The sequence below is a fragment of the Lissotriton vulgaris genome, chromosome 5 (assembly GCF_964263255.1).
Source record: "Lissotriton vulgaris chromosome 5, aLisVul1.2, whole genome shotgun sequence".
NCBI lineage: Eukaryota > Metazoa > Chordata > Amphibia > Caudata > Salamandridae > Lissotriton > Lissotriton vulgaris.
This window is the reverse complement of record NC_141693.1, coordinates 1,344,696,176-1,344,721,198: the sequence shown is the minus strand read 5'-3', so window position 1 is coordinate 1,344,721,198 and position 25,023 is coordinate 1,344,696,176. Positions and strand designations below refer to the sequence as shown.

General features: G+C 50.5%; 1 protein-coding gene across 1 annotated transcript in view; it reads left to right on the top strand.

Moving 5' to 3' along the window:
• The window catches only part of SYCP1 (synaptonemal complex protein 1), a 5,090,281-nt gene that overhangs the window by 396,928 nt on the left and 4,668,330 nt on the right, over positions 1 to 25,023 (top strand). Inside the window, exon 4 of the mRNA XM_086919665.1 lies at positions 18,484 to 18,648. Within this exon, the coding sequence (XP_086775791.1) occupies positions 18,484 to 18,648 (165 nt within the window). The remainder of the gene's footprint in view (positions 1 to 18,483; positions 18,649 to 25,023) is intronic.

The following is a 25,023-nucleotide window of genomic DNA, read 5'->3' as shown; positions in this document are numbered from 1 at the left end:
AAGTACAGACAGTTATGGTTTCCACCCAGGGTGCTCGTCAAAAGTTCCATCAAGAGCACCGGTCACTGATGTAGCGCTTTAGTGTTTCCCCGGGGTCTCGGACTGAGCCCCGGAAGAAACCCCACACAATGTATCACATTCTGGCCAGGCGCGGCCAGAAGGCTATAAATAAAAGGTTGGAAGTTGCACGTGACTTCCTGTCCAAATACAATGCCATGCCTGCTGTGTCTTATTATTGTCCCGTGTATATTTGACAATAATGCGTTGTGCCCCATGGTTATACTGAACCCCCACATTGGCGAAACGATCAGGAGAAGGCCCTATCGGCAGAACCCCAGTTCGCGCATGCGCGCGTAGACCGAGGAGCACCGAGACACGTGAGGCGCGGCCGGAACAAAAGGTGAAAGCACGCAACGAGGGAAAGGCGAAATGAAGCAGCGATGGACACGCTCAGCAGAGGCCCACAAGAGAATCCAACTTTGAATAACGCTAGCTACAGCCATACAACTACAAAAGCATCAAGCATTGGCAAGTGCAAATACGAACAGTGCAATAACATACCAACAAGACCCACGAACAGACAGGAAAAGCGACACAAGCACCAGCAGTGGCATACAAGGGCAAAGAGACCCTGAAACAAGCATTGACACAAACAAAAAGGACAACACAAGGACCTGCAAACAAGCACTGACATCAACAAGGGCAACAACATGTCGAACACACAAGGAAGCAGTGGTGGAGCACAACCACCAACAAGCCCCCCAGCCGTTGCGGCAGGAGGAGGAGCACAAAACGTACAGCCAGCACCCCCTGCACCAGGCGCAGGGGCACAAGGAACTGGAGCGCCGGTGCCACAGTTAGCACACTCGCAAATCCAAGCATTGCCACCGTTGAGTGAACTCATTGACCCAGGGACAGCCGCAGCGAGATGGGCAGTCTGGATTGGTCGACTAAACAATTATTTTGTGGCCACTAGAGAAAAGGACAACGAAGTAAAAAGATCCTTATTACTTCATTTTGGAGGAGACGAGATATATAAACTCTTCACACATCTTCCAGATACAGGGACCGCCACTGACTATGATGCCGCCGTGCTTGCGCTGAATGCGCTCTTTGATCCACAGCTCAACCCACATTATGAGCGTTTCAAGTTTCGCCAATCAAGACAACGAGAGGGTGAAACAATGGACGCATTCCACGCAAGACTAAGAGAACTGATTAGCACATGCGCGGACGACGACTAAACAAATGAAGTCACCGCGCAGCTGATTCAAGGATGCCGCAATAAAATGAGGAAAATGAAATTTTACATGACCAATGTGTCCCCTGCGTGTACCCCAACGTTTAGTGTATGTGCATGTCACCCATGCATTTTCCCTCTATGGCCTGCAAAAAAAAAAAAAAAAAAAGATGCCTCTGCATTTGCGTCCCACATTGGAATGTCAGTTACCAGTCTCCCATAAAAGAAACGTTAATTTCGCATTGAGGCCCTGAGGCCCATGTGTTTGCATTGTGCACTTTTAATATATCACACGAAGAACCCATTTTCGAACCCATTTTGTGGCTCAGCCTGAGCCAGTCTCCGAATTAGGGTTTTCATGCCTCCAGACACTCTGAGGGCTGCAGCTACGTATCCCTGACCTCTCACATACTTTTGGCTAAGCAGAGAGGGGCCCTGCCCGGGGTGCCAAGACAGTATTTTGCACACAGTTATCTGCTTGCTCTACAGAATCACATTCCTGCCTGGTGAAGAAGGTAAACAGAACCCGTCTGCAGAGATAGGGCCTAGCCTTTTTGTCTCCGTTTAAGTGATTTACAGAGCTCGCATCCATAGAAAGCCCAAGGCCCCCACACAATGAACGAAGAAATATATGCCCACACCGGCTCTTGGTGATGAGCGACCTTTGCTTCAGATAATACATCCCCGGCCTCTCTACTAGACCGAAAGTCAGCTCCCCCCAGTCCCCCCAGTTACACGTCAATTGCACGTCATGACCAAGTGCGCACACAAGTAGGGTAAGGTTCAAGCTGGCCATGCAACCCCCCTTCATGTATCCACCAACCTATGACTCACCTATGACTCCTCAAGTGAACGCCCACATGTATGCCCTCTTGCACACCCACATGCTCTTATCTCTCTCTTTCTCTTGCTCTGCCTAGAGCGCTCCTCCTTCTAAGTACGAGATTGAATGTATAAATATTGTACTCTGTGAATAAAGTTTAGAAGACCCTTCCTGAACCTTAGTGGTGATGGAACCGATTCTCCCCTAACTCGAGTTATTGAAATAAAGCCCTTTTGAATCGGACACCACGGACTCTGCCTCTCATTTTATGCATGACCCTTTGTTTATTTATAGAAATTATGACAGGGTAATACTTTATTTACCACAGAACCCTGATACTACGTCAACCCCGCATCACGCTGGACGAAATACTAATGCTTGCCCGGTCGCACGAGCTATCAGATGCCAGGGCCACCGCCATGGAGGCCGGAATTAACCCGAGTGCTGATTCAGGGACGACAGTAAAGACGGAGCGGGTCGACGCAATCCGCAGTTCCAGCCGCAACACGCGAGGACGCTGGCAGACCAGGACATTGCGGCGATCCACACATGGCTACTGTGGGCGAGAAGAACACAACCCGGAGAGTTGCCCTGCCAGAGGGAAAACATGTTCAAAGTGCGGAATCCCGAACCATTTCTCTAGTGTCTGCAGAGGAGGAGCCCGTGGAAGAGGACAACCAGGAAGGAAATCACTATCTGGAGCAGTCAGGCACCTAACAATGGATGACCAACGGTCAACAAGCTCAGCAAAATCGAGTCACTGTTGATACGAGCGACTGGACGACTCATCCACCGAGGATGATGATGAATGTTACTTCATATCATTCACAAATGACTTAAAGAAGCGGAGAAGGCCACAGCCCAAATGTCAGATACAAATAGCTGGATCACCGGTAACAGGAGTGATCGACACTGGGGCCACTATAAATGTCATGGGCATACAGCACTACAAAGCCCTCAAGCCAAGACCAGCGCTAAAACCATCAGCAGTGCGCATCCTCACATATGGGAGCCAGAAGCCACTACCTGTGCGGGGCAAGATGACGGTACAGGTAAAGTCTGAAGACAAAGAATTGACCACGACATTCCATGTCATTGACAGAGAGGCTGACCTACTATTCGGAAGCCATACGGCTGATGACCTCAGTCTCATCGCGTTCGCCAACGTAGTGAAAACCCTGCAAGTCGAGGAAATTTTGCAATGGTTCCCATCATTGTTCGATGGCCTAGGAACAATCAAAAGAGCTCCTGTGAAACTCCACATAGACAAAACCGTCCAACCAGTCGCACTACGACACCGGAGGATCCGGTTTCACCTGCGGGCGGCCGTAGAACAAGAACAGTCCACGTTGGAAAAACAAGGGGTAATCGAGAAAGTGACCGGCCACACGCCATGGGTGTCCCCCATGGTGATAGCCGAAAAACCGCGACCACCTGGGAAGATACGGATATGCATTGATATGCGCATGCCCAACAAAGCGATAAAAAGAGAGAGACACATAACGCCCACTGTGGATAATATACTCAATGACCTAAACGGAGCCCATTGGTTCTCAAAACTAGACTTAAATGCAGGATATCACCAACTGAGACTAGCCGAAGAGAGTAGGTATATCACGACATTCTCAACGCACATGGGTTTGAGAAGATACGAGAGACTCAACTTCGGGATCTCCTCAGCTGCCGACATATTCCAAAATACCATCAAGGAGATATTATCCGGTTTGCAAGGAGTATTAAACGTCAGTGATGACATACTAATACATGCCAAGACCAGTGAAGAACATCACCGCCGACTGAGAGCCACCCTCAAAAGACTAGCTGAGCACGGAGTCACTTTACACAAAGACAACTGCAAATTCTTTCAAAAGTCGATAGAGTTCTTTGGCTATGTATTTGATGCCGACGGAGTCAAAGTAGAACCCCGGAAGTCACAGGCCATCCGACACGGGCCTGCACCCACAACAGCGTCTGAAGTAAGAATGACTTCTTTCGACACCGCCAAGAACACTAAAATCCTCGTAGACGCCAGCCCTGTTGGGCTTGGAGCATCGTTGACACAAGAAGCAGAACAAGGCATCTGGGTTCCGCTTGCGTTCGCCAGTAAAGCCCTCACACCCACGGAGGCAAGATATTCCCAGATAGAAAGGGAAGCACTGGCGGTAAAATGGGCGGGCAGCCATTTCCATCTATATGTTGCTGGCTGCCCTTTTCGAATGGTAACGGACCATCAACTGTTAGTGCCGTTATTCAAAGGCACGGCACCACATCCACCACCGAGGATCGAGCACTGGGCAATCGAAATTCAACATATCAAATGGACCTAGTCTACAGGCCTGGAGCAAAAAACCCAGCGGATTTCTTATCCCGTCATCCCCCAGCCAGCAACGAGACAGGAGGGGAGCAAGATGCACAAACAGAAGAATTTGTGAACATGATTGCCCAATGGGTGTAGGAGAGTAGGGTCTGCAATCCTATGATCACCCAGATTTTTTGCTTTTGTTTCACTGGTTTACGACTTTCTCTGGCTGTGGGCCTGCTAATCAGACCCACAGCCTGGCTGTTCTCTTTCTAAATTACGATATGTACCCTAGGTGCATTTACCAATTGGTACTGGGCCTCCTTATCAGACCCCGTAACGCAGGGCATAGGTGTACCCAGGGCCGCCCGGGGCTGAAGCATGTATTATGCCACCCCTGGCTGGCCTCCTAAATTTGACACAACTGGCTGCACGACAGCTGGGGGCGAAGACGTGTAACCACCCTTCGCTTTAGGTATAGTAGCTCTATATCTAACCATACAATGGACACCCGAGTTCCTATCAGTCACTCCTATGGCAGGCCTTAACAATCCTGAAGGCAGAGTGCGTGGGCTCGTGTGAGCTAGGTTCAGGCCCGAGCCGAGCCCGGTTGCAGCTTGCGGAATCAAGACCCAATAGCTGTTCCATGATAACGCGTACCATAACGGTAACTCCGGTGTCGCGTTATCAAGGCATGTCGAGTAAGGTGTCATACGAATCGGGGTGCTGCCCTCTCACCAACTCTGGCGATGAGGTTAGCATCCCACCCTTCTAGAGGGACACGACATGTACGTAACTGTGAACCCCGGTTAAAGTTAACTGAAGCCTCAGCTCCACAAAATGGATGCTGCCACCACAGACACAAGTCTGACCTCCTGCTGCTGGGAGTCCTTCCAGCGAGGAGCGCTTGGACAAAGGGTTTCCTGTCGAGGGCGCTGTTCGCACCGTCCCAGACAGGGTTTGTGTATTCTGGGTAGGTAGGGCTTTGGCGAGAAGGTGACTGCGGAGTGGCACCCCGGTGCTCACTACGCATCTGCCGGTTAGAACCAGTTCCAGGGGCGACAGCCCTGGCCTGGGGAAAGCCCGGCAGGGGAGAGGGGCGTAACTACCCCCCTTCCTGGTCCCACCCTTAGGGCAGGACCTAGTCATGTACCCACCCCTTTCTTTAGGATAAAGACCGGAGCGGGGACCCTTCCAAATTAGATCATCTTTGAATCAAGAACTACTTTCTACGAAAGGACACTCAAGACTCTTCTCAAGATTTCTCCCTTGTGACTAAGGAGTAGTCACCCTGCATCAGCAGGCACCATCTAAGAACTCTGCGGTTTGCTGCAAGTCCTTCCTCAAGGATCCGACGGCCCAGCTCGACGAGAACCGGCTTCCCTGGCACCTCTGACCTCTACCCACGTCATCAGCTCAGCTGTGATCTGTGGGTGCGACGAGACCTCGAGGGACCGGCCATCCTCAGAACCTGCACGCTCTTAAAAACCAGCACGACCATCGAGGTAACTCTCTGGTGAGTGCTCTGGGGTCCGAGAAGCCCCGACCCTGAGCCGCTCTAGCACCGAAGTGCAGTCTCCCAGCATCTCCGCGATCTGCGTGGGGCCCTTCTGCTCGCTGCTCAGCAGGTTGTCTGGTCACTCGCCGCTGGCTTGTGCCCTTCTGTGACGACATCCGAGAATCATCACTGCTGGTCTGGTTGCTCCAGACTGGCCCTTGCTTCCATCTTTGCGAGAAGCACCCCGGACCCTCCTGGTCCACTCAAGACGCCATCTTAGGCCCACCCCGTGGCCCTGAGATCTGCCAAGGCTTGTTGCCCCATCCTGGGCCCAGCGACGCCGACAGCATCATCCTTCGTGGGACAGCTCGCACCTCCACCGTGGTCGCCGACAACGCCTCCTGGTCCGCGAGACTGCAGAGCCTAGCGTCGCCCACTCACCTGGTCGAGGTGACGGCCAACCGGTGCCTTCCTGGTACCCTCTGACTACTGGCTAGTAGTACGAACTTGGTCCCCTCTGCTTTCAGGTTTCATCAAACTCCGATCCAGGCTTGGATCTCTACGAACTATTCAGCACTGGTCGCCGGCCAGCAACTCCTTTCTTCCGGCTCCTGGCTCGTCAGCGAAGACCCCGACGCCTGTAAGACTTGTGCAGCCGCAGCCCTCGTGGCTAGGTAACTCGGCATTTCGGTGCCTGCATAGCCTCCTTACTCTAGGGTCCCGAGTCCCTCGCTTCCGACTTGCCTTATCGGGTCCGCCCGAGACCTTAACCTTTCCGTGTCCTCGGACACTTGTTTTTAACTGTGCACTTGAAGTATTTGCTAAAGAGATTTGGTTTGTGCTTAGTACCCTGTCCTCATAAAGAGTACAGGGCTGTTGTGATTCTTAATAAATATCCTGTTTATTTTCATAACACTTGTGTGGTGTCCTTTCACTGGGTATTCAAGGGGTACATGTGTGGTAAACAGCTGGCTTAACACGCCCTCTCGAGTCTTTAGCCTTAGACTGCTCGTATCCACGCTACTAGGATAGCTGGTCTATAGGTTGACTTACAACCAAACACCATAAGGGTCGTTGGAACGATACATAGCGGTCGCTAGAATAGCGAACGTTGCATATCGGGCCAACTTCTCACATTGGTGGCAGCGGTGGGATTTGAGCTTGCTGTTGTTTTGCCACACGTATCCTAAGAATATCTTGTTGAAAGATCGCACAAGTACTGTTAGTACATATAACCAAAGCTTAGAATACTCTGAGTTCTACTGAACCAGCTGTTGTAGCTCCTCAAGGCTTAGCACACCTTGGCTACAACTCTTAGCAAGGGTACAGTAGGTAAACACGTAGTGTAGGTAAGTGCACCACTTACACCACACTAGAAACAGTATGTCGGACAAAGGAGGAAACTCTGGGTCTCCCCTTGTGTCAGTTGACCCTCCACAGGTCATCCCTTCAGGATATACTGTGCTGAGCTTCAAGGAGTTAAGACGACTGTGTCACTCCAGGAAGATTCAGCAGGGGTCTAACCCCACAACGTCCTTTCTGATTGGTCTCTTGGAGACTTATGATGCCAGGAGAGCTGAGAAACTTCGTAGCTCTTCTAATCCAAAAGGAGACATGCCTCCCCTCGAGGGAACCCGAGACGATCCTGACCTCATCCACCTCGCAACTGAGAACGAAGATGGGGAGGAAGATGAGGATGAGGATCTCTCTGGGGATGAGGCAGATAAGGGACAGGTAGAAGTCGTCAGACTAAGCAGGTCCAACTTAAGCAAACATGATAGCGGTACTGGGGGACCCCTGGGGCCACTATCAGGTCAGCTTAACATTGGGAATGGACGAGCCAGATCTCTGTCAAGAGGCTCTGGCAGATCCCTTCAAACCAATGGCTCTCACAACTCGTCTCAGAGAGGGATGACGTCCCCCCAGAGGAGAGTGTACGAAGCTAAGGAAAGGGCAGCCAATCTAAGGATTGAAAGGGAAGAACTTGCCCTGGCCAAAGAGAGGCTTGCCTTTGCTAGAGAGCAACAGTTAAGTGGGGCAGTCCCCACTGGTGGCAGCAATGTACCTAGTAATAGGGAAAAGAGTTTCGATACGAAACACCTTGGTAAGATAGTGCCCCCCTTTAAACAAGGGGACGACATCCATAAATGGATTACTGCTTTGGAGAGGGCCTGCACTGTGCAGGGTGTTCCAGAGTCAGTGGGCAGCTATCTTGTGGCTCTCCTTTGAAGGAAAAGGAAGAGACAAGCTCCTTACCACAAGGGTGGAGGATGCTAACAATTACCAAATCTTGAAAAATACACTCGTTGAAGGGTTCGGCCTAACCACTGAGCAGTACAGGGTGCTGTTCAGGGATACCCAGAAAACGCAGTCTCAAGATTGGTCTGATTTTGTCGATTGTGCCACTAAGGCTTTTGAGGGCTGGTTGCTGGGCAGTAAGGTTACTGATTACGAAGGATTGTATAATTTGATGATGAGAGAACAAATTTTAAACAATTGTCAGAACCAGTTGTTGCATCAGCATCTTGTCGACTCGGATCTGACCTCTCCCCAAGAATTGGGAAAGAAGGCAGACAGATGGGTTCGTACAAGAGTTAAACAGAACCAGGGCCAGAATCAAGGTGGTCAGAAGAAAGCAGACCAGAAGGGTAAAGATTCTAAAGGGGAACAAAGTGACCAGAAGTCTTCGACAGGTCCCCAACAACCCAAAGAGGGTGGGGGTCAGGCTCCCCAAAAGAAGAAAGAAGGCCAATCCAAAAGATGGTGCCAGTACTGTAAAAGTAAATCTCACTGGTTTAGTGAGTGCACCAAGAAAGGAGGAGGGCAGACTCCTGCCACTGCAGCCCCTAAGGCACCTGTGCCCCCTAGTACAGTCAGCAGTGGTAGTGTGCCTCCCAAGGGTTTAGTAGGGTTAACCCTGGGTTCTGAGGGGCGTGACAACTTAGTTGGCACACTCACTCAGGCTGTCCTTGTCAGTACAGGGGACGTGGACGTGTCCCCTGACGTAAGCCCCAATTCTTTGGGCAAATACCGACAGACGCCTTTCATAAATGGAAAGATGGCTCAGGCCTATAGGGACACTTGTGCCAGCGTCACCATGGTGACGCCTAACTTTGTGGACCCTGGACAGATCATGCCAGGTACAGAATTCCTGGTGACCAATGCAAGCAATGTCACTACCAATCACAGTATGGCAATTGTAGCTTTCTCCTGGGGAGGGGTAACTGGCCAAAAGAAGGTTGTAGTTAGTCCAGACCTCCCAGTGGATTGTTTGTTGGGCAATGATTTGGAGTCGTCACAATGGTCAGAAGTGGAGCACCGGACTCACATGGAAATGTTAGGTTTGCCAGCACATGTGTTCGCTGTGACTAGGTCACAGGTCAGAAAGTGCCCCACTGAACAGGTGCTGGATCCTGGAACAACGGACCAGACACCTCCCAAGAAAAGGAGCAGTAGGGTTAAGGCTGCGCCTTCCCCCTTGCCCCAGGTCGAGGATCAAGTCTCAGAGGAGGCTGACCTACAGGAATTGCGGGAAACTGAGCCTAGGGAATTCGAACTTGATCAAGTTGAATTCTTGGGTTCAGGGGGACCCTCAAGGGAAGACCTGGGGAAGGACCAGTTAGACTGCCCTTCTCTTGAACCCCTCAGACAGCAGGCTGCTGCTGAGGCTGCTGGGAACGCCACAGGTACCCACAAGGTATACTGGGAAGATGGACTCCTGTACACTGAGTCAAGAGACCCCAAGCCTGGCATGACCAGGAGGCTGGTTGTACCCTTGTCTCAGCGTGGTTTCCTACTTACCTTGGCCCACGAGATTCCCTTAGCAGGTCACTTGGGCCAGACGAAAACGTGGGACAGGCTTGTCTCACACTTTCACTGGCCACACATGAACGAAGATACCAAGGAGTTTTGCCGCTCCTGTGTCACCTGCCAAGCCAGTGGTAAGTCAGGTGGCACGACAAAGGCCCCCCTTATACCAATGCCTGTGGTGGGGGTACCCTTTGAACGGGTGGGGATCGACATCGTCGGTCCCATGGAACCACCTACAGCATCAGGGCACAAGTTTATACTGGTGGTAGTGGATCATGCCACCAGGTATCCTGAAGCTATTCCCCTTAGGACCACTACAGCACCTGTTGTGGCAAGAGCCCTAGTTGGAGTGTTCTCCAGAGTGGGCTTCCCTAAGGAGGTCGTCTCCGACAGAGGTGCAAACTTTATGTCGAGCTACTTAACTGCTATGTGGAAGGAATGTGGTGTTAACTACAAGTTCACTACACCCTATCACCCACAATGCAATGGGCTTGTTGAGAGATTCAACAGGACCCTAAAAGGGATGATTCATGGACTACCAGAAAAGCTTCGGCGTAGATGGGACGTCCTGATCCCCTGCCTCTTGTTCGCCTACAGAGAAGTCCCACAGAAGGGGGTTGGCTACAGCCCTTTTGAACTTTTGTACGGGCATCCTGTATGGGGACCCCTGTGTTTGGTGAAGGAAGGATGGGAGAGACCTCTCAAAAAGCCTGCAACCAACATAGTGGACTATGTGCTTGGCCTCCGCTCGCGGATGGCTGAATACATGGAAAAGGCATCTGAAAACCTTAAGGCCAGCCAAGAACTCCAAAAAGCTTGGCATGACCAAAAGGCTGTCTTGACTGTTTACCAGCCCGGACAGAAGGTGTGGGTGTTGGAGCCAGTGGCCCCAGCAGCACTCAAGGACAAATGGTCCGGGCCCTACACCATCCTGGAGAAAAAGGGAGAGGTCACCTACCTGGTCGACCTGGGAACTCCCCGGAGCCCCCACAGGGTGCTTCATGTCAACAGGCTTAAAGCATATGTCGACAGGAAGGACATGAGTTTGCTCATGGCCCTAGATGAGGGGCAGGAGGAGGAGAGTGACCCTCTCCCCGACCTGCTCACTCAGAATCCTGACGATGGATCGGTAGATGGTGTTGTCTTTTGTGGCAGCCTCTCCGAACATCAACAGAGCGACTGTAAACAGGTTCTTCAGTCGTTCAGACATATGTTTTCTCTAACACCCAGCCAGACCGATTGGTGCACCCATGAGGTTGACACTGGCGACAGCTTGCCCGTTAAGAGTAAAATCTACCGGCAGCCTGATCACGTTAGAGACTGCATCAAGAGTGAAGTGCAGAAAATGTTGGAGCTGGGAGTCATTGAACCCTCGGATAGCCCTTGGGCTAGTCCCGTAGTTCTAGTGCCGAAACCTCACACCCAGGGTGGTAAGAGAGAGATGAGGTTTTGCGTAGACTACAGGGGTCTCAATGCAGTCACTAAGACTGACGCCCACCCAATACCGAGGGCAGACGAGCTTATCGATAGATTGGCCTCGGCCAACTACTTAAGTACGTTTGACCTAACAGCTGGGTATTGGCAAATCAGGTTAGCTGAGGACGCCAAGCCTAAAACCGCATTTTCAACCCCTGGTGGGCATTATCAGTTCGTGGTGATGCCCTTTGGTCTGAAGAATGCACCTGCCACCTTCCACAGGTTGGTGAATCAAGTCCTTACTGGGCTGGATGACTTCTGTGCGGCGTATCTTGACGATATTGCTGTCTTTAGCTCCACCTGGGAGGATCACCTGGTCCACCTGCGGAAAGCGTTAGAGGCCCTGCAAGCAGCAGGCCTCACTATCAAGGCCACCAAGTGCCAGATAGGGCAGACACAGGTTGTATACCTGGGCCACCTTGTAGGTGGAGGCCAGGTTCAGCCACTGGAGAGCAAGATACAGTCAATCAGGGACTGGGCTCCTCCAACCACCCAGACTCAGGTTCGAGCTTTCTTGGGCCTGACTGGATACTACCGGAAGTTTGTCAGGAACTATGGTTCCATTGTGACACCATTAAACGAACTGACAAGTAAGAAAATGCCAAAAAAGGTTCAGTGGACAGCGAGCTGTCAAAAAGCATTCGATGACCTAAAGCAGGCCATGTGCACGGCGCCTATCCTCAAGAGTCCGGACTACTCCAAACCATTCATTGTCCAAACAGATGCTTCTGAGTTGGGTGTGGGAGCTGTTCTTTCTCAACTGAATTTTGATGGTCAAGACCAGCCCATTGCTTTTATAAGCAGAAGGCTGACCCCTAGAGAGAAGAATTGGTCAGCTATTGAGAGGGAGGCCTTTGCTGTGGTTTGGGCCCTGAAGAAGCTGAGGCCATACTTGTTTGGCACTCACTTCAAGATTCAGACCGACCATAAGCCCCTCTTGTGGCTAAATCAGATGAAGGGTGAAAACCCCAAACTGCTTAGGTGGTCCATTTCCCTACAGGGGAGGGACTTTACAGTGGAACATAGACCTGGTACTGATCATGGCAATGCCGATGGGCTCTCCAGATATTTCCACTTAGAACAAGAAGACTCACCTGGTCAAGGTTAGCTTATTGTTCCGACGTTTGGGGGGGGGTCATGTAGGAGAGTAGGGTCTGCAATCCTATGATCACCCAGATTTTTTGCTTTTGTTTCACTGGTTTACGACTTTCTCTGGCTGTGGGCCTGCTAATCAGACCCACAGCCTGGCTGTTCTCTTTCTAAATTACGATATGTACCCTAGGTGCATTTACCAATTGGTACTGGGCCTCCTTATCAGACCCCGTAACGCAGGGCATAGGTGTACCCAGGGCCGCCCGGGGCTGAAGCATGTATTATGCCACCCCTGGCTGGCCTCCTAAATTTGACACAACTGGCTGCACGACAGCTGGGGCGAAGACGTGTAACCACCCTTCGCTTTAGGTATAGTAGCTCTATATCTAACCATACAATGGACACCCGAGTTCCTATCAGTCACTCCTATGGCAGGCCTTAACAATCCTGAAGGCAGAGTGCGTGGGCTCGTGTGAGCTAGGTTCAGGCCCGAGCCGAGCCCGGTTGCAGCTTGCGGAATCAAGACCCAATAGCTGTTCCATGATAACGCGTACCATAACGGTCACTCCGGTGTCGCGTTATCAAGGCATGTCGAGTAAGGTGTCATACGAATCGGGGTGCTGCCCTCTCACCAACTCTGGCGATGAGGTTAGCATCCCACCCTTCTAGAGGGACACGACATGTACGTAACTGTGAACCCCGGTTAAAGTTAACTGAAGCCTCAGCTCCACAAAATGGATGCTGCCACCACAGACACAAGTCTGACCTCCTGCTGCTGGGAGTCCTTCCAGCGAGGAGCGCTTGGACAAAGGGTTTCCTGTCGAGGGCGCTGTTCGCACCGTCCCAGACAGGGTTTGTGTATTCTGGGTAGGTAGGGCTTTGGCGAGAAGGTGACTGCGGAGTGGCACCCCGGTGCTCACTACGCATCTGCCGGTTAGAACCAGTTCCAGGGGCGACAGCCCTGGCCTGGGGAAAGCCCGGCAGGGGAGAGGGGCGTAACTACCCCCCTTCCTGGTCCCACCCTTAGGGCAGGACCTAGTCATGTACCCACCCCTTTCTTTAGGATAAAGACCGGAGCGGGGACCCTTCCAAATTAGATCATCTTTGAATCAAGAACTACTTTCTACGAAAGGACACTCAAGACTCTTCTCAAGATTTCTCCCTTGTGACTAAGGAGTAGTCACCCTGCATCAGCAGGCACCATCTAAGAACTCTGCGGTTTGCTGCAAGTCCTTCCTCAAGGATCCGACGGCCCAGCTCGACGAGAACCGGCTTCCCTGGCACCTCTGACCTCTACCCACGTCATCAGCTCAGCTGTGATCTGTGGGTGCGACGAGACCTCGAGGGACCGGCCATCCTCAGAACCTGCACGCTCTTAAAAACCAGCACGACCATCGAGGTAACTCTCTGGTGAGTGCTCTGGGGTCCGAGAAGCCCCGACCCTGAGCCGCTCTAGCACCGAAGTGCAGTCTCCCAGCATCTCCACGATCTGCGTGGGGCCCTTCTGCTCGCTGCTCAGCACGTTGTCTGGTCACTCGCCGCTGGCTTGTGCCCTTCTGTGACGACATCCGAGAATCATCACTGCTGGTCTGGTTGCTCCAGACTGGCCCTTGCTTCCATCTTTGCGAGAAGCACCCCGGACCCTCCTGGTCCACTCAAGACGCCATCTTAGGCCCACCCCGTGGCCCTGAGATCTGCCAAGGCTTGTTGCCCCATCCTGGGCCCAGCGACGCCGACAGCATCATCCTTCGTGGGACAGCTCGCACCTCCACCGTGGTCGCCGACAACGCCTCCTGGTCCGCGAGACTGCAGAGCCTAGCGTCGCCCACTCACCTGGTCGAGGTGACGGCCAACCGGTGCCTTCCTGGTACCCTCTGACTACTGGCTAGTAGTACGAACTTGGTCCCCTCTGCTTTCAGGTTTCATCAAACTCCGATCCAGGCTTGGATCTCTACGAACTATTCAGCACTGGTCGCCGGCCAGCAACTCCTTTCTTCCGGCTCCTGGCTCGTCAGCGAAGACCCCGACGCCTGTAAGACTTGTGCAGCCGCAGCCCTCGTGGCTAGGTAACTCGGCATTTCGGTGCCTGCATAGCCTCCTTACTCTAGGGTCCCGAGTCCCTCGCTTCCGACTTGCCTTATCGGGTCCGCCCGAGACCTTAACCTTTCCGTGTCCCCGGACACTTGTTTTTAACTGTGCACTTGAAGTATTTGCTAAAGAGATTTGGTTTGTGCTTAGTACCCTGTCCTCATAAAGAGTACAGGGCTGTTGTGATTCTTAATAAATATCCTGTTTATTTTCATAACACTTGTGTGGTGTCCTTTCACTGGGTATTCAAGGGGTACATGTGTGGTAAACAGCTGGCTTAACACGCCCTCTCGAGTCTTTAGCCTTAGACTGCTCGTATCCACGCTACTAGGATAGCTGGTCTATAGGTTGACTTACAACCAAACACCATAAGGGTCGTTGGAACGATACATAGCGGTCGCTAGAATAGCGAACGTTGCATATCGGGCCAACTTCTCACAATGGGCATGCCCCCAAGCACTATCGGCAGACACGATAATCGAGCAATATGCCAACGATGCAGTAATCCAGCGCGTCACCCAAGCCGTACAAACTGGATCCTGGGTAGGATTTCTCCATGGCACTCAGAACTGGAGCGAGCCAGATCGGCTGCGACTAGGAAAATTCTGGAGAGTGCATCACGAGCTTAGCGTTGCCGAGAATGGGCTCGTCCTGAGAGGACCCCGAGTGGTAATTCCTGTGACACTCCAAGAACACGCGACAACACTCGCCCACACCGGGCACCAAGGCACTCGCAGGATGAAAGCTCGCATGCGGGAAAATGTATGGTTCCCCGAACCTGAACAACTGGTAGACATCACAGTGCAGAACTGCAGAGCATGCCAACTGACCATCACGCAGGAGGCCCCTGCCCCGGTAGTCACAGAGGACATGGCGCCAGCACCCTGGTCATGGGTCAGTCTAGATTTTGGCAGTTTTCCGGACGGAAGAGCCACTGCAGTGATAATTGACAGTTTCACCAAGTATTCAGTTGTAGAGGTAGTGGAATCGACGAGCTTCGCAAACATCCAACTGGTGCTCAACAAAACTTTTGCAATGTTTGGTATACCACTAGTGATCAAAACAGATACTGGACCCCCTTTTCAAGGGAGTGAATTCAAAGAATTCCTTAAGGGACTCGGAGTGAAACACCATCGCATCACACCCCAATGGCCTCAAGCCAATGGGGAAGCGGAACACTTCATGAGGACAATTAATAAGATCCTGCGGATAGCCACAGTGGAAGGGACAGACCTCGAAGAGTCGCTCCAACACTTCCTTCGACAATATAGAAGCACCCCTCATAGCACCACCAACAAGTCACCATGGTCGCTCATGCTAGCAGGGCAGAGACGAGATCTTCTTCCAATGGCAGACAACTGGAGACCGGCGCCCTACTTTCCGGAGGACACCCAAGAGCGAAGGCGAAGTACCAACGAGAAGGCGAGTCGAAAGCGAAGAGCACGTGACAGGAAGCTAAAGCCTGGAGATCTAGTGCTCATCAGAACCCGACGGCCCGAGTTTCGTACCCCATATAAAGCTGAGCCATGGGTAATCAAAACGACCCGAGGCACCGCCGTAACGGTGTCACGTAGAGGAGAAGAAGTTACCCGCAATATATCATGGTTCAAGAAAATACCCGATGACTCTCGCCAGCCGGAACTGATAGAAGAAGGTCCGACTGACGGTATGGACGAAAACGGCACTGGGCAAGTTGGCCCGGAACCAGTTCTTGACCGACCAGAAGAGGCTGCACAACCACCAGATATGCCGGCGCCAAGACAGACGCCCATCAGGGGAAGTCAGCGATATGATCTCCGACCCAATCCGAGGCCCAGCCGGAAGCTGGCTGACTTTGCCTGTTGAACTAAGGCGGGTGCCAGAGACTGTCAAAAGACCAACTTGGGAAGGGATGTAGCGCTCTAGTGAAACCCCACACAATGTATCACCTTCTGGCCAGGCGTGGCCAGAAGGCCATAAATAAAAGGTTGGAAGTTGCACGTGACTTCCTGTCCAACTACAATGCCATGCCTGCTGTGTCTTATTACTGTCCCGTATATATTTGTCATAATGCGTTGTGCCCCATGGTTATAATGAACCCCCACAACGGTGTTACTGGGAGGTGCCATCCACTTCATCCTCAACACCCTGCTCGGTGTCAGTGGTGTACACTTATTATGCGGGTGAGCAGATCCTAACAGCAGGCTGTGCAGAGCAGGTTTTCCCCAGTAGGGCCAACAGCAGTGTCCAGCTGGCCGAATGGAGGCGGAAGGCAGCAACGTACGAATCAATCCAGGAGATAGTGGTTACCAGGCCAAGCCCTCCCCCCTCCCAGGCCCAGCCACGGCAGCACACAACAGCTCGCCAACAATAGGAGAGGGCCCCACGAGGTCCAAAAGCCAAGGCTGATGTGAATCCGTGCTCCGGGGTCACCATGCCAGCAACACTGAAGTTTGTGTCCCTTGGCCCAGGAGACGCCAACCAGCAGCGCAAGCCAGCCCATCCGAGGCCGCGCACAGCACAGCCGCCCACCGTCAGTAGAAGTGGGGGCAGGCTCCAAAGGATGCAGCAGACAAGGCCAAGGCGGGGCTGAGAAACGGAGCCACAGCGCCAACCTCAACTTGGGCAATGTCCCTTTCCAAACAGGATGCAGATCCGCAGCGGACTCAATCCCCTGAGACGAGGTGCGGCAGGCATCGCGACCCCAAACTCAGCATGTCGCAGGGCAGCGATCACAAGGCCCCTCCAGCAGCCCGGCGGCCACCGCCCACAGGCCCGACCAGGAACACAGCGTCACAAGCCAGTAGGGTTCAAAAGCCGGATTGTCGGGAGCAGGAAGGCAACTGGAGTCCGTGAGTAAAAAAGTACAGTGTTTCCAAGGCTAAAATCAGTGGGATTTTGCAGGATTATATGCCGGGATGGTGGAGAGGGCTTATTATGCGGTCATTTTATAGCCAGGCAAGCTCCTCCCCAATGTTGTGTAAAGTTCTACTTTCATTGCAAGTATCGTGCAAAATACTTTCAGCTGTGCAGGCTGCAGGCACCCAGAAACCTTTCACCTTGGGCCCTCCCCTTAACCTTTTTTCCGCCCTATACTGATCTTCACGAAACGTGTCATGCCAAAATGTCTTGCGTCATATTGAGCAAATCCTGCCACAGTGTCAAAAGTTATAGGCAAACGAAAAGCATGTATTTTCCAATGTAAAGTGTAGTTTAACCATAACTACACAATGGCGACCTCCTCTGTAGTGTATGTCCAAAGCACCCAGGAGAAGTAATCGAAGTGGCAATTTAATCTGACGTCGTCTGGTTTTTGCCTCATTTTGTGGATTAAATTAGCACTTTATATATTTCTTATGAGTGCAAGTCAATGATTCTCATGGAATTGTTGATTTGGTTATAAAACAGGGACTTGCGCCCATTGCGGTTGCAATGGCATTGTAGGTGGGGATAACCACTTTACAGTAAGAACTGCAAATTTGTGTATGTATTCATAATATGTGTTTGGGGCTCTGGGATCTCGCGTAGAGGTGGGATTATTCAGTCGTCATTACTTTAATGTAGAATCCCCTGAAGGAGTAAAGGATTACAAGGTTAAAAGAGAAGGATTCCCTTTGGATAGGATACAAAATAAACTTATTCACGTTCCTCTCACCATTCACCCCTACCAGCACTAAAAGCACGCGAGTATAGTACTTATAAATGACGAAATTAATTCCGTGCTCCATGCTGTCTATAACTTTGGCCTAATTAACACAGGAATGACATAGTGTATTGTCTTTATAGTTTCTCCTTTTAGAATTGTTTTTTGTTCTTAACTGTTTTTAATGTCATGAAGTGATGTTGTTTGATCTATGTATTATATGCATTTGTGAAATTTATTGACTTAATAAATTAGAGGAATATTTTTACTAAACGTATTAGTTCATCTATAAGTGCTTCACTCGCGTGCTTTCAGTGCTGGTATGAATGGTGAAAGGAACTTGAATACGTTTATTTTGTATCCTATCCAAAGGGAATCCTTCTCTTTTAACCTTACGGTTTTGGGTGCTCTATCCCTTTGGTTTGTAGAGCCCCTCTCCTTGTGTTTCAAGGTACAAGGATTACAGACCAATAACTTTTACCTTTTTCTGTAACTATGCGAACTACTTTTCATTTTGTCTCTCCTGATTGTTTAGAGTTTGGAGCCAGTTAGTCAACTCTATTCTAAGCTCTTTAATGAAGCAGAAAGGATTAAAAGGTGGAAAGGATCTATAGAATCTGAAATACAGCACAAGGAGAAGAAATTGCATGATAACAAAAGGACAATTGATGCACAGCGTAAAGCCATTCAGGAGTTACAGGCAAGTTCAAATATGTCTACGGTGCATTCTAATTTTGAATTTTGTAAATGATTAAAATGCCCATCTTAACCATAGGTAAATCTTTTAATGCAACTGCGTTGCAAATGTTGATTTTAAGAGATTATAGACTATTTAGTTGTATTATTTAAAAATGAAACCTTTTTAAGCGATCCATCTTATTTCTGATTCATATTATTTTCCGCATGGCTTCATAATAGTAATAACCATTTTTCATCTAACCGTATATAGGGTGTGAAACAACAGGCACAGTGGCTTTAGAAAGTCACAGAATTCTGGAGGAATATGCGATGTTACATCACATGCGCTACAACGCAAGCGATTACTACGTGGTCTTTACAACAACTGTGTTGTTACAACGCAAACCATTACATTGCACGTTGTTTCTACAACTTGCTGTAGTGGGGCACCCTGGACTTCGGAATAGTATAATTTATTATTCCAACTCCAGCTTGTGCAACTGTAGGGAAGGTGTTGGATTAGTAAATTATACTATTTCTTAGTTTAGCGCTCCCCCTACAGCAAGTCGTAGAAACCACTTTCGATGTAATAGCTTGCGCTGTAACAATGCGGTTGTTGTTACGACTGCATTGTAATCGCATGCGTTGTAGCGCTTGCGATGTAAACACTGTTTTCCTACTGAAGTGGCTTGAAATTTCTTTTTTATGTGCTGTTGGGGATGTTAATATAGAGCCATTGTTAGAAATTGTGTTTGTGCTTGACAGAGGTATGCACCCTGTCCAAGCAGGAACCACAGTCCTAGTTAGGGTAATTCACAACACACCTTAAATTATCCAGTACTCACCTTCTGATATCTTGGCACTGAGCAGTCAGGGTTAACTTAAGAAGCAAGGTGTAAAGTATTTGTGCAACACTTTAAACAGTAAGGCAGTGAAAACACTACAAAAAGACTCCACACCAGAGTAGAAAAATAAAGAACACGTTTATAAATAAAGCAAGACCAAAACTACAACAATCCAATAAGTAGAAGTTGAGATATGAATTATTAAAGAATACATGTAAAATGGTGCTTATAAGCAATAAGCATTTAAATTAGTTCTCTTCCAGGGGATCCTCATCAATAGTCATAAGCACTGAATATTCCCGCCCATGTGCGGGACCCCGGAAACAATATAAAAATATATATGTATAAAACACATATATCTCGCTCCACATATATGTATGTACATATATCATTTTTCTCACATCAATGCAGCTCCAAAACTGAGGCTAAACAATGTAAACACATATACATGAATTGCAATTAGTAAGGAATCAAAAAACACATTAGGTCAAAAAACCCTTGAACTTTGTGTTTTAATGAGTCAAACCACTCATAAATCCTGAAAATTGCTTATAAATAGACATTGTTAGCCCTCAGGCTGCATTGCAAAACAATATCATAGAAAATGAAACCATTTTCACAATAACTGGCACTGTGCCTTTAAGGCAGCCCTGACCCCCGGCTTCCCATCATGCCTCAGGGGTGACAGTTAGGTCAGTTGTTCTTTCCGGCTCCTTCAGTCAGGACCCTGGTGAAACAGCTCCCTTTCTTTTGACTTTCTGTCAAGAAAATACTTAGCTTTTACTAGATTTTTTGGCTTCACTCGACGTCTTTTAGACATAGAGTGCTGTTTGAACACTTTTTGTGCTTAAAAAAGGTATTTTTCCTGTGAAAAATGCCTTCTCTCTTCAACAACTGTCCTTCATGTGGAAGGAAAAAGGCGAAGACTGACTCTCATTCAGTCTGTATCCTGTGTTTACCAGACTCTCATTCCTCTAAAACCTGTGAACACTGCCAGGTTTTATCTTCCAGGACTCTAAAGGATCGAGAGAGGATTAGAGCTTATGGACTTTCTGAGAGAGGAAGATCTCCCAAGAAGCAGAAAAGTCGGAAGACGCGGTCGACGTCGAGAGGAGCCCCGACTGGTTCGCATTCGACGTCGGGATCGGCGTTGGAGAAGCAGTCGACGGCGACGAAGAAGATGTCTTCAGCGTCTACATCGAAGGTACCTCCGCTTCAGTCAGCGTCGAGGGACAGGTCGCCGTCGCAGCGGAAGAGCTCGACGGCGAGCCATATGACGTCGAAACAGCATCGTCATGCTGTGACGTCGAGGCATTCTCCGTCGACGTCGGTCCACCGACGTTCGGCGTCGAGCCATCCTCCGTCGACGACTAGCCATGGTCGTTCGACGTCGAGGGAGCCTCTGTCGACACATCATCGGTCGACGTCGATGCAGCCAACGTCGACGCCTGGACGAGAGCGTTCGACGTCGGAGCGGCATTCGGAGTCGAGGCACGCCCAGTCGCCGTCAAATCAACGGCGATCGGCGTCGAAACAGCCTCCATCGACGTCGAGCAGACAGCCTTCGACGTCGAAGGGCAGCCATCGCCACCCGAGGTCGACGGAGAAATCACGGTCGACGTCGAGGGAGCGGCTTCCTGCTCGGCGCTCGGCGTCGATACAACCACCGCCGAGGGATCAGCAAAGATCTAGGGAGAGAAGTTCTTCGCAAACAAAGAACGTTACTCCTACAAAATCAAAGGAGGTGGTTCGAGACAAGGAAAGCGACTCAGGCCGTGTACAAACTCAGGCCCTGGAGCCACAGTTGGGTTCTCCAGGTTCAGCATCGGCTGCGGAGGTGGGACAATCTCCAGTGCAGGATCCCCCCGCCAAGAGACGGAGACTTGCAGAAGAAAGATCTCGCTCAAGATCTCCTTCTGGATCTCTGGTGAGCCTTTCCTCATCATCATCATCATCTCGGAGATCCTCGAATGGACGAAGCGGCGCATCTAACAGGGGGAGGTCCGATTCACCTGCAAGATCGCAACGAGATCGAACGGAACGACCTCTACGGTCGCGTACACCTGAGAGGGATATCGTCCACAAATCTCCTTCGGTTCATCTTTCCCCAAGGTGGAATAGACCTCTTCACCACTGGGCAAAGGACAAGGAGACGGCAGAGCGCCTAAAAAGATATCGAGACCAACCTCTTCCCCGCAGAGAAAGGTCTCGTTCTAGACACTCAAGCAGGAGGCATTCTCGTCACAGAGAGAGATCTCGTTCCAAGACGCGTTCTAGCAGAAGAACTAGGTCCAGGAGGGCAAGTAGTTCTTCAAGTTCGTCGAGAACACGATCACACAGGGATTACTCCCCGACTCTTACAAACAGTCCACGCTCAAGAGTGTCTCCAACTGAGGATATTTTCTCATTCCAAGATATCTTGGGCAGGGGAGCCCTGAAACTGGGAGTGCCGATGACAGCTCCACAAGTCAAGACGACTGTCATATTCGAAACCCTGCAACACAGATCAGCACCCAAACCGTTGTTACCGCTGGTTCCGGGTATAATGGATCATGTGAATGAAGTCTTCCTCACTCCGGCAACGGTGAAGTTCGTTCCAGCGAGGATTCTCAAAAAGTATCGCCCTCCGGAAGAGGATCCTCTGTTCCTCAAAGCTGATCCCCCGCCAGATTCAGTAATCATTACGGCGGCAAGGAAATCCAATGCGGTGGCTTCCTCATCCACGGTTCCTCCGGATAAGGACAGCAAGGTGCAGGACTCATGGGGGAGAAGGGTGTGTAACACCTCAGCCTCCTTCCTCAAGGTTTCTAACGCGGAGGCCCTGCTCGGCAGGTATGACAGGTCTCTGTGGGACTCTCTTCAGAAATTTACCGCAAAGCTCCCTGAAGAAGACAGAAAGGACTTTGAAGAGGTTCTGATGGAGGGCAGTCAAGTCTCCAACCAGATTATAGGTTCAGCAGCAGATGGGGCAACTCTGGCTGCACATGGCTATGTGCACGGAGTAACAGCAAGAAGAACATCTTGGTTACGCCTCACAGCATTAAAACCGGAGGCTCAAGCAAGAATCCTGAACCTTCCTTTTTCGGGCACATCTCTCTTTGGAGCGAGTGCGGATGAAGAAATGCAGCGGATGAAGACCGAGTTAGACACCCTCAAAGCGGTGGGACTCGAGAAGAAAAAGGAATTTAAGAAGAAATTCCGTTCGAACACCAAGGGTTATTCGAAGCAGAGGGTTCAAACCCCTCAATGGCAGAAAGGCCAGAACCAACAAGGCCAACAGAAGACACAGTACAAAGGCAAGGGCAATTCCAAGGGAAATGGAAACCAGCGCCAAGGCAACAACTTCAATAAAGCGCAGCAGAAGCAATGAGTTTTCACTTCCCCCAGCGCCGTTACCCACTCCAGTGGGGGGAAGCATTGCGCATCACAGAAAAGAGTGGCAGTCCATCACCAAAGATCAATGGGTGTTGTCTACGCTGCAGAATGGATACTGTCTTCGTTTCCATCGTCTACCTCCTCACGTCTCCCCGATGTCAACATCAAGTCACCAGCTACAAAGGTTAAAAGCAGAAGTAGCTACACTCCTCGAGAAAGACGCCATCGAGAGAGTTCCGGTGTCACAGAGGGGGAAAGGAGTGTACTCGAGGTATTTTCTGGTCAGAAAAAAGGGCCAGAAGGAAGAATACAGGCCCATTCTGGACTTGAGAACACTCAATCTGCATGTACGAAAAGAAAAGTTTCGCATGTTGGCGCTTCATCAGATATATCCACATCTCAGGCAGGGGGATTGGATGTGTTCGATGGACCTTCAAGATGCGTACTTCCATATTCCAATACGGCAAGATCACAGAAGATTCCTTCGGTTCCGGGTGGGGACCTCTCACTACCAGTTCAAAGTCCTCCCGTTTGGGTTGAAGTCGGCTCCCAGAGTGTTCACCAAGTGTGTCGCAGTGGTGGCGGCAGCTCTACGCCGCAGGGGAGTCTTCGTATACCCATACTTAGACGATTGGCTGTTGAAAGGTCCAAATCCAGACAATGTAAGGAATCAATTCAAGACATGCATAGAGCTTTGTCAACGTCTAGGCCTGCATGTCAATTTCAGCAAGTCTGTCTCACAACCAACTCAGAGGATCCACTTCCTAGGAGCTCTGCTAGACTCCGAAGTAGGAAAAGTGTTTCCTTCGGAGGAGAGACAGTTTTCGATAGCTCTCAAGTGCCAGCAAGTTCTTCTCCACAGGACCCAGAAGGTGCGGAAGATAGCCTCGCTCTTGGGGTCGATGGCTTCCTGCATTTTCCTAGTACCGAACGCCAGACTTCGGATGCGTCCTCTTCAGCAGGATCTGGAGGACAAATGGGACCAACACTCAGATCGATGGGACGATCGGATCACGTTGTCGGAAGTAGCTCAATCTTCCCTCCAGTGGTGGACAAAGAGACAGAACATGCAGGTGGGAGTTCTCTTCCATCAACCTCCTCCAACTCAAACGATCATCACAGATGCATCATTGCAGGGATGGGGAGCGCACATGGGACCCCTACAAGTGCAGGGTCTGTGGTCTCCCAAGGAAAGCACTTATCATATCAATTTGCTGGAGTTGAGAGCCGTTCACCTGGCTCTCAAAGCGTTCCTTCCCTCGCTTCAAGAGAAAATGATTCTAGTACAGACGGACAACACCACCACGATGTACTATTTAAACAAGCAGGGAGGAACACGCTCAAGGACTCTGTCTCTGGAAGCTCAGCGCATCTGGCATTGGCTTCTAGCTCGCAAGTTGTCTGTTCAGGCAGTCCACCTCCCAGGAGAGCAGAACGTGAGGGCGGACGCTCTAAGTCGGCACTTCGAAGACAGAGAAGACTGGGTTCTCAACGACGAAGTGCTAGACGACATTTTCCAAGCTTGGGGTCGTCCTTCAATAGACCTCTTCGCAGACGACGAAAACACCAAATGCCCAAGCTTCGCCTCCAGGTTCTATCGACCAGGAACGAGAGGGAATGCTCTGTTAATGGACTGGTCGGAACAGTTTGTGTACGCCTTCCCACCCCTTCCGCTGATCCCGAAGGTGGTGAGCAAGCTGAACCACTCGTGCACAACGATGATCCTGATTGCACCCGACTGGCCGAGACAATGGTGGTACACAGACCTACTTCACCTATCAGTGTCTCCTCACAAGAGACTTCCATGCAGGCAGGACCTGTTGTCGAAGATGAACGGGAGGATTCACCATCCCAACCTTCCGTCACTGAACTTGGCAGCTTGGCTCCTGAGGTCATACAGTACGGACACCTAGGGCTGCCACAGGACTGCATGGCCATTCTGAAAGAAGCACGACGCCCTTCCACTAGACATTCGTATGCATGCAAGTGGAAGAGATTCTATATGTGGTGCATGCAGAATGGTCACAATCCGATAAAAAGTCAGGAAGAAGCAGTTCTCCCATACTTGTTGTACCTGAGCAAAGCAGGTTTGAAGTTTAACTCCATTAAGGTGCATTTAGCCGCTATTACAGCTTATAGGCGATCACCTTCACAAACTTCTTTTTTTCAGCTTCCTG